The sequence below is a fragment of the Protopterus annectens genome, chromosome 2.part1, assembly GCF_019279795.1.
Source record: "Protopterus annectens isolate FY-2018-M chromosome 2.part1, PAN1.0, whole genome shotgun sequence".
Lineage (NCBI taxonomy): Eukaryota > Metazoa > Chordata > Ceratodontiformes > Protopteridae > Protopterus > Protopterus annectens.
Window position 1 is genome coordinate 1254074768 of NC_056729.1, and position 11006 is coordinate 1254085773.

Sequence of the window (11006 nt, forward strand, 5' to 3'; positions counted from 1 at the left end):
ATCCACAACGAAACCAAGTAACTGAAACTGCTCAATGGGGCCGGTAACTGGAGGTAAAACAATCCGCAAATGTTTCTTAAAAGTTTTAAGTAGTCCTTAAATAAATCCTCTAATTTATTTATTTATTTAAGGATTTATTCAAGGACTACTTAAAACTTTTAAGAAACATTTGCGGATTGTTTTACCTCCAGTTACCGGCCCCATTGAGCATTATCTCTATACTCCTTCTGCACGTCTTCATGTGTGGTCTTACATAATCTAGTCTGAACCAAGGATTCAGTGCCTTTATGTGTGCTACTCTGTGTAAGTAGAAAAACTCTAAAAAATGCGGACATGCAGAGTAAGATAAAAATCTCCACAGTTTATTTGGTATAGATTGTTGCTATGTACCATTATATTCTTTACCTTAAGCAGAGTAACACTTGAAAATTCTGCTGTTAGTACAATAGTTGGACAGGACTTAGTGGGGAAGTGAATGTTTGCTGCATGAAAGAAAGATGCAGAAAGTTCTGTAGGGAACCAATATTCTTTATCTCATATCACCTTAAGGCTACTACGGCATCTCCTTGTACTTCTGAATCACTATGAGCATTACTAATCAGAAAGGAAGCCTTTCTTTCAACCTGTTTTCAGATCTTCTAATTCCTGCCTTCATTCTGACTTTTCTTTCATCTGTTGTCAATCTTTTATTAGATTAAAAGTGAGATCATTGTCTTCAACTCTGTGCTTTTATCTAGGCATTTACGTTCACATTCTACCATTCCATAGGCTCGACATCCTCAGCATTAACTACACATGTTAGCACAAAATATTAGTTTTGAAGGTCTGTGAGGTTTCAAAATTAATAAAACAGACAAAAAAATCCAGAAATTATAAAAGCAGAAAACACACCCACTTATACAAATGTTGATTTAAGGTAATAATTTTCAGGAATCAAACAAAGTACCCGATCACTGTAATTTGATGTTTTGAGGTGATGTACTTTAAAATCTGTCTTTTAAGCTATTATCCACAGATCTTACCTATACATAATGCACTCCTGACACTTGGAGTAATGTTGCTACTCATTAAGTGACAATCACTGCAAGACACATGAAGGAATTTCTTTAAAGAAATTACAAACAAGTAATTTATTTGAGATAAAAAAAACCTGAACAGGATCACAGATGGCACCCATAAATCTGCACAGTTTTAAGCTTCAACATAAATTTAGATCTACATCATAAGCCATATGAGGAATTATCCATGTGCTTTGTCTTAAATCAATTAGATCGCCCATTCATCTAAAAATAATATTTCTGAATAGATGTAGTGTTTTCAGTGCAACTAGTTGTCCAAATATTTGACTGTCTACACAATGGCATTACATCTGTCTGTTCACTGATCACTGAAGCCATTCCTTAAAATATCTGTATATCTATCTATCTATCTATCTATCTATCTATCTATCTATCTATCTATCTATCTATCTATCTGTCTATCTATATGTCTATCAATCTATGTTTTCCAGATAATACTGGTGCCTTTTTCTTTATACCTGTTTGTGTGAATAGTGTTTGTGGCAAATTCTTATTTATTTTTACTTTACTTTTTTATATATTCAGGTACCAATGCCAATAAACATTTACTTGACAGCTTTTCTTATTTAATGTAATGTTTCTATTGTTTTTAGGGTACTATAAGAACAGCACAAAGGTAGCAGTTAAGACATTGAAGGATGGCAGCATGGAGCCAGATGCTTTCCTGGCAGAAGCTAACTTGATGAAGTCATTGCAACACAACAAACTTGTTCAGTTGTATGCAGTTGTCACCAAGAATCCAGTATACATTGTCACTGAGTATATGGAAAAAGGTAAAACAACTTAGTATAATTAAAAGTAAGCCTGATTATATAAACTCTGCTTTTGCGTTTAATTTAGTATTTTGTCTTTCATTTATATTCTATTACTTGTTTGAATCAACTTTCTTTTTATTATTTATTTTAAACAGACATGTAGAATATTCTGGGTTCTTTTCTCAAACCTCTTTTAAATAGCACTTTTTTAATATACCAATGAGGTTATTATTTATTGACCATCATGCCTTTATAAAAAGATACAGTGCCACAAGGCAATTCTAAAATTTAATATTTAGAAAGTTGACATGAAGAAAAGCTTACCTAATGGCTGTTTTTTTTTTCTTTTCTTTACAAATGACTTGATTCCAAAAGTTATTTAAATCACATATTTGTGTTTCTGATGACTAAGCCCTTGATATTTTCACATAACGTCTTGATTATCTAACCACAAGTAGTTTGTTACTGCTTCCTCTTCTTCTTGTATTATCTTCCTTTATATCCCGTGTTTTACAGGACATCATTCTTCACTCAGTACTTATTCCTCTGGTCATTAATGAACCACTATACCTGTCTGATCCTGTTTGTTTTTTTCTGTAGGATGACAGCATAATCCTTTATTATAGCTGTAAAATCATACATAGTTGAATTATTACTGTTGTTAAGTTTTCCTTCTCTCTAGAACTAGCTGTAGCTGAAACAGAGTTTACTAAATATAACCAAGGCATATATATATATATATATATATATATATATATATATATAAAGCATGGTTCAAGTGAAGTAATACTACATTTAGTTATCATTAGTATGTAATCATCTCGTGTACTCATTTGTTTGTACTTCAGAATAAATATTTTAATAAAACATAGAATCATATTCCATCCAAGTCTTGACTCTAACTTTAAAGTTAAAGCCTCACATTTTGATTACAGGACTTGGAAATCTAACTATGTTATTTTAGGGCTTACCACTCACAGTAATCCTTCCTGAATCTCAGGGTCCATTTCTTACTGCTCAGCTCATAGCTGGCCTTAGGCATGGGTCAACTAGGTGGCCGCCTAGGGCCCCACTGTAGCAGGGGTGCTTTTCCAGTATTTATTTGGTGTAGGTAGACCAGGATGGGGGTACCTGGGTGGTGTGGGGGGGGGGCGCCGTGGAGCCCTTTTGCCTAGGGCACCAGCTGACCTAAGGTCGCTGCTGGCTCAGCTCAGTCTATTGCTTCTTCATTGATATAAAATTGTGCATAAGAATCATCAAATGTGCTTGCATACTTATACTTTTCAGTGTGATCCAAGTTGTTCATTGTTTCTGCAGCAAACACCTTGTGATACTCAATGAAATAAATGTACTTATCCTTTTGATATTCTGATTCATCTTACATTTGCTATGATGTAGACAAAAAAGCTAAGCCTCCACAGCTGTAAGACACATTTCCAGCAGTTGATGCAAAAATCACTTTATATACAAAATAAAACATGGTTAGTGCTTTCGTTTAAAACTAGGTTAAACTTCATCAGACATTTAAAAATATTATAAGACATCCTTTTATACTGCCACTTCTTCATTCATTGGACCCATATTGTGATATGTAATGCCCTATTGTTATTTATAAATACAGCAATGAATATATTAAAATCTCCACTAAAAATGTACACAAAAATTACACTGAAATATGCCTTTTATATTTTTATATCTTTATTTATATGGTAGATATAACATTTATATTATGTATGATATATATATATATATATATATATATATATATATATATATATATATATATATATATATACATATAACAGGCATTTTTCAGTGTAATTTTTGTGTACGTGTTTAGTGGAGATTTTAATATAGTCATTGCTGTACTTATAAATAACAATAGGGTATTACATATGTATGTCAATCACAATATGGGTCCAATGAACGAAGAAGTGGCAGTATAAAAGGATGTGATGTCAAATTTTTAAATGTCTGATGATGTTTAACCTAGTTTTAAATGAAAGCACTAACTGTGGTTTATTTTGTAAATAAAGTGATTTTGCATCAGCTGCTGGAATCATGGCTTATAGCTGTGGAGGCTTAGCTTTTTTGCCTTTCATCTAGTTTGACTTTGGTGTTTTTTACAAATTTGCTAAGATGTCTTTGGTTATTTGTTATTTCCTGATGCTAATTTGCACTTCTGACAATTCACATTCCAAATATGGTTGAAATCTGCACTGAATAGTCCTGAAAAGAATCTTTCAGGTATATGGAATCAGACAAATACACTATAATTTCCAAAATCAGTTGGATAACATTTTTTAGGACTGGTTCTAACCAATCAGCATTATCTTCCAAATTTCCCAGCTGAGCCATGCATGAATGGTAACAGCTGCATACAAGTGGTGAATATGTTGCCATCCCTTAAATCTCATTCTTCTTCCTGAACATTATTTTTCAGAGTATTAATCCCCTTTTCACATTACTTTTAAAACCTGTATTGTGTAGGACTAGACTAGGGTACCAGTCACTGGAGAGCCACAGAAGTGCTTCTCAGGAATCAGCTTGGGATTAGTGCTCTGTTTTTGCTTATGGCGAGAGAAGGAGCAGATGGACATTATTTCCTAGTCCTTCCAGGAGATTACCAATCACTGAAAAGCCTCAGGAATTGTTTCATAAGAGCCAACTTGTGAGTTATGCTCTTGCTTTGCTCCTAGTGAGAGAAGGAGCAGAGGGGCATTGATCCTGCTGATCTCTGAATGGGCAGTGTGTATTGGAGTTCACTAACTATGATGGTTGCGGTTTTGGTGAGAACTCCTTCAGGTCTTTTGTGCAGCTTTGCTTTCTGTTGCATCCAGCTGCTGTAGGTTCTATCCAGGGTATCTGCTAAGAAGAGTTTATAGCAAGTGTACTGAGTCCAGCAACATCTAGGTTCATACTACTTTCCGGAAGCTGCTTGGGATTAGTACTATTCTTTTGCTTATGGTGGGAAAAGGAGTAATGTATCTTTGATTTCGAGCTGTATGCAGATGTGATGAGACCAACACTATCTCCAAAAGAAAACAGATACCACATCTGGTAATCATCTCCATACTTCATAGGCAGTAATCATATTTTTGCCCATATTAGTACGTGGTGGTGGTGCTGCAGTAGCGTTGTCTCCTCACAGTAAGCCGCTGTCTGGTTCGATTCACAGCTAGAACGTCTTCTGCGTGGAGACATGCGTGAATGGGTGTACCTTCGTTGAAGGTTGTGCATCAGGGCTGGTAACTCGGCATGTAAAAATCAACTACCAATCATTAGCGGACCGGAGTTCCGCTGTGGCGACCCCTAACCGGGAAAAGCCAAAAGACACAAACAAACAAAAGTAAGCACCTGAAACCATGGATTTACAATTGTAAACCATCTGTATAGAAAGCTTGGTTGAAACGGGCATCCTAAGAGAATATAGCAGTTGTCTCATGTTTACTTTTGACCACCTACTACTTAAACAAATTAACACACCATGTAAGAGATACAGTTATGTAATGTTACTGGAGGTAAAGCTCTCATATAAAGCCATGGCAAATAACAAGCAGGATGTCAGTACCACACAACAACACACTAAACTTATTACACACAGATCAGACCAAACACATAGACTTAGATAAACTGAGGCTCTTAAAAATAACCTAACAAAACCACAAAGGCCTCCTAAATGTAAGCAGCACCTCCCTTCAAGCATACATCAAAAAGTCACATTGTCTCAATTCAAATCATAAGGCAAACCTCCACAAAATCTAACATCCTAGTTGTAGGTAACTCTATTGTGAGAAAGAAGAATGCATCACTCACTAGGATGCGGAGAAAAGGTCATGGTCAGGTTCCAGCATTAACCACATCACACAAGCACTCAGTTCTTTACCCCACAACTACATATATGAAATGGTCATAGTACACATGGGTATAAATGACTTGAGGTGTACCTCTCTGGACCATATAAAAAGAGACATGATGGAGCTCATGCAATATGTGTTTGATGCAGGTTTGACCCTATCTTGAACAGCATTTTACTGCCACCAAAAATGATATCACGATATGAACAAAAGATTATTAACTTCAACAATTGGCTTAGCTTCTGGTGTCATTTAAAAGGGATCCAGTATAAATCAGCCTGGCTTGAAATAGTAGACAGTCCTAACTGCTTTACCAGGGATGGCCTGTACCTATCCTCCCAAGGCTTTGGTATACTGGTGAAAACTTTGTCCACCCTCATAATGCCTTGTTTAGGCAGCATCAGTCCTCAAAAGTTTCCAAAACAATAAAACAGAATCAGAATAAAATAATGGTATTGCTGCTCAATTATAGAAGCTGAGCATAAAACTCCACTCTCAACAAGCACTCCTTACCATGGAATAGATCCATGTATGCATTGTTATGCAGATCTGGTTTAAGACTATTAATAGCACCCCATCAGTGCAGGGTTTCAACATCTACCACATGTTAAGGTCCATCTCTCTAGATGAAGGCACTAAAGGTGGCAGTGTCTCCATATTTATAAAAAACACTTCAACTCCAGACTAGTTAGACAAGATAACAATTTAAAACTTCTTTGTGTCCCACTTAGCATTAACATGGCCTCTTTTCAGATCATGGTTAACTAAAGGAACCCCTCTGTGTCCCTCTCAGCTTATAACTTCTGCTTTACTAGTATGGAGTCTGTAAGCATTAAGTCAAATACTATTCACCTAGGGGACTTCAACTACTCCTTCCTTAAACAAGAAATGCATACATCCTCTTATATGTATATCCAGAGATTTATATACTTCATCACTACAAATTCTATGGGCCAGTTAGACTACATGCCATCCAGGGGTTATAAAATCCTCGACTTAGTCCTCACCAATGTGAGACAGGTCTGTTCCCTACCAATTGTAACTTCCTCCCTGGTCAAATTCGACCACAAATGAATTACATTCACCTTAAGGCTAAAGCCAGGAGCATCCTCCAATACTTCATTATTCAGAGATTATGACAAAGCTAATCTACTGAAATGGAATGATTATCTGGCTAAATTCAACATCTTCTTCCAACTAAAAAACCTCATTGCTGATGCAAAATTATTTACTGCCAAATTCTATGTATATATGAATATCTACATAGATGTATCTCTCCCCCTCCACAGGAAATACAACACCAAATGCAAAAATAAACCCTTACGGTGAAACTCAAATATAAACAGGCTCCATAATAAAGTAAAAAAAACTCATTGCGTGTAGACATAAATGTATCTCTCAAGATGAAAAAAAAAGCTCTTGATGACCTCAACAGTGAACTCCAAGCCCTGAGATAATAAAGCAAATCCAAATATGAAGTGAAAATTGCAGTCAATACAAAATACACTCACAAAACCTTCTTTAACTGTAATAGAAACCTCAGAAACAATGCCCAGCACTCTGCATAGCTAATAGTAAATGATAAAACATGATTGGACAAAGAGGACATGACCAGTCTGCCAGCAGATAAATTTAGCTCTAACTTCACCCTCCCTTCTCCCATCCTACATTCTCAGATCTCATGCCCGCATCTATACCTGCCATCAAATTTCCCATGAACAAGTCCTCAAGGCACTATCCAAGTTCAAGAGCACTGCTTCTATGGGGCCAGATAACATATAGGGCTGCTTACAGGCTATTCTGAAACAGGACCTGTCAGACCCTCTACAGAAGCTATTCAGTTTTGGCTTCCAAACAGGCTTTGTCCACATATAAACAATCAAGCATAACAGTCACATACACACTGCATAAGGGGAGCAGTATTGGTTAAAAGTTGTGTGGAGCTCCATGCTACATGTGCTGGCAAGTTCAACGTAAAACTATAATTCAGTAAAATGAAGACACTAAGCGTAAATGGCATGCTATTCAACAAAACATATCTGACCAACCAATCAAAACTGTCTGATTAGAAAAATGTTTAGCGTTGCACAGCTACCTTTGTAAACTAGCACTGATGTCTGACATATTCATCCTACCTACAACATCATACAAAAATCACAATGCCATCGGCATCTCCAGCTATTGGCATTATTCAAATTGTGCTATTATATGTATAGTATAATAAAATCCTTGCGGGCTGTACAATAAGATTATGAATATTGACTCAAACCTTTAGTTTAAGCCATCTTTACACCATAATCTGACTCTGAAACATACAGTGCCAACAAAATGCATTATGTATGCAAAACCTAAACTGAAAGCACATGAAGCCAGCATTGTGTAACATGAGCAATATTGGCAGGCACCCTGCATAACTATACTAGGGGGTATGAGCTGAATCACTTGGCCACAGTATTATATGCATCAGATACAAAGGTAATAACCTAGATAAAGACAATGGAGGCCATTTCCTCTACCAGCCTGAACATTTACTTGCATTGTTCTATGAGTGCAAACAGCTTTTGTAACTGTTGTTAAAACTCAAAGTACAAAAGCAATTGCAAACAAACCTAAAAGCTATCTTGTTTATGCTTAGAGATGTCATCAAGCTATATGCAAGCACTTTAGTACCTTGCTTAATAAAATATTACCATGAGCTACAGTCTCATAGAACTTAAAAAATGTTAGGTATCAGAGAAGTTAGCATGAACTTGCACAAGAATTTGCAAGGGAATGATGTTAGAAAAGATGCCCCTAAGCAGTCCATGTCAGCTGACAATGTAAAATCCTGCCTGAAATTTGTAGGCTCTTGGAATAAAACTTGCAGCATTAACGATCTATAACACTCTTTAAGACATAGTTTACCATATCCTCAGGAAGGTATATGAAGGCAGTGTATCATGGTGCTTTTATGTCCCATTTACATAAGGAGGATAATATATGAAAGGAAATCCTGAGGCTGTCCAAACTGCTTCATTCATCTGTTACTCTGTAAGGCTGGATATTGGGGATACCTCATTACCACAAATAGAATCTCCGCACTGTGCACATACCCTCAGCACTCTGGCACAGGAGCAGCTTTTGAGTAGAGCTACTTTACTGTTTAAGTGGCAGAGCAGGATCCTCTCCCACCTGTTTTCCACATGCAAAAATAAATTATCTGTATGTTTTTCTAAAGAACACAAGCATGCAAAAGCAATATACATATCTATATAGAAGGAAGAATATACTATATTAATAGCTGGAAAACAAAACAAAATTATTAGCAGCAAACTATTTTTCATGAGTTTCTTCTCACAACCCTGCTCACCATTAAACAGCTTACTACAACTGCATACAGTCACTACAGAAGTTGAATCCAAAAATGTGTACCTGCCAAACTCAGTCAATCATTCAAATAAAAGAAAAGGTGATAGAGCTGCTAGTACTCCTGTTTCTCTGTCATTTAACAAATTACCTTATTTAGCAAAGAACACAATATCTTCTCATCTCTCTCGCTCTCCCCTTTGAAAACACTGGATAAAGATTATTTTCTCAATGTTAAACCCTGTTTATGATTTAGAGATATCACTTAAAGCCTCTCCCCTTACTGTCACCTGTATTGTTTATCCCAGGTAAAATTTGAGTTTATACCTTTCACTGGTTGACATATACCACCAAACATTTTGTTTTCCAGATAATTTTCTCCACTAAAATCTCTTGTATGCCTTGTTTGTATTATTACTAACTAGAAAATGCTATTTGCCATGTATGTATTTTAGGAGAAAACTGTTAGTTTCCAAGTCAGTGTCCTATTTTTAGAAAGCTGATATTTGTTTGGTTAAGGTGTTTACCTCACAGACACAAAGTACTGGGTTTACTTCTCACATCTAAGGGAAACTGACTGAGCTTAAAATGACCCACAAGGCAGCTAGCCTAGTATTTACTATGAAACCATGAACCTAAATCAGTTATATCATTCTCTGAGTCATATACAAAACATTATATGACAATAGTGCTCACCAGCATAATCTAGATATCCTTATCCATCCTCAACAGTAGACCCTGATCTCACAGACCAAAAAGGGGTCTATGACACATACTAACAAATCAATACAAGAAAAACATGCTCGTAGCTCTAGAGTTTCTGACAAATGCCCTTTGTTATCAAATTTCTTTTCTGAATGACATCACAGAGCTTGAAGCAAAGCTCAAAATTTGTTTTTGTAGTTACAAAGATCACACTATCTACACTCAATAGACTTTGTCTCATTTACCCCCCTTATGTTATGCGGGTACCTCTCAAATCTTTGAACGCTCAAAATTTCGAATCTTACATGGTCGAGACCAAACGTTAGAATTTCTGAGTGCTTGAAGATAGACTTTCAATGGCACCGTATGGTGCAGATAGGGAGAACTTCTCTTTTCTGCACTGAAGTGCGGTCTCGGAGTTGGTATATTTAAGTAGGGGGTGTGGGCGGTGCAGGGGGCTTGTCCCCCTGCCTACACTGTTAAAGTGTTTTTTTCTGTGTTTTTTTTTTTTTTTTTTTTATGTTCGAACATCCAAATGTTTAACATTTGGTCTCGACCATGTAATGTTCGACATTTTGGATGTTCAGACATTTAACATAGACCCTGTTATGCACTCATCTTGAAGGTCACTGTGTATTAGGGAAAAGAGCATTTTCCCTGCAATGACCTGCATTTGATCAGTGCCTGCTTTTACTAATCAGTCGTAAGTAGTTTCATTAAAGGAAAGATTAAAAAAATTAAATAGGATTATTCTTTATTGTCTGTATTTGTCATCAAGAACATGTGAATAAATCTTTATTATTTTATTTATTTAATATTTGTTTACTGGGAAAGTCCAATTTGGAATTAAGCCAATTTTCAGCAGAGGCCCGGGGAGAAATGTTACATACACATATCTTTATAATTTGTAATCTTACTTCATGTTTGTTAACTATCACCCCCCACCTACATAGAAAGGAGAGCCTTCACTGTCAATGGCAGAGTGTACGTGTGGTGATTCAGGTGGCTGCCTTCCATCAAGAACATCAAGGTGGCCCATGAATACCCCAAGAAAAAAGAAAAACATAGCTGCTTTGACTGCCAGCTCTTATTGTTTTTCAGTTTACTCATTTTTGTTCTTGATTAAAGATACTTAAAAGACAGTAATTAAAAAAAAAAAACATAAGAAAAACTTTTCAAACCTCCAGTTCAAAAAAATAAAACACAGACACAACATTTTTGATAATTAGAATAAGCCAAACGTGCACTTTCAAATTGTATTAGCA

General features: G+C 36.0%; 1 protein-coding gene across 1 annotated transcript in view; it reads left to right on the top strand.

Annotated features, from left to right (window-relative positions):
- The window catches only part of BLK (BLK proto-oncogene, Src family tyrosine kinase), a 961491-nt gene that overhangs the window by 728451 nt on the left and 222034 nt on the right, over window positions 1–11006 (top strand). The window contains exon 10 of the mRNA XM_044062787.1: window positions 1673–1852. Coding sequence (XP_043918722.1) covers window positions 1673–1852 — 180 coding nt within the window. The remainder of the gene's footprint in view (window positions 1–1672; window positions 1853–11006) is intronic.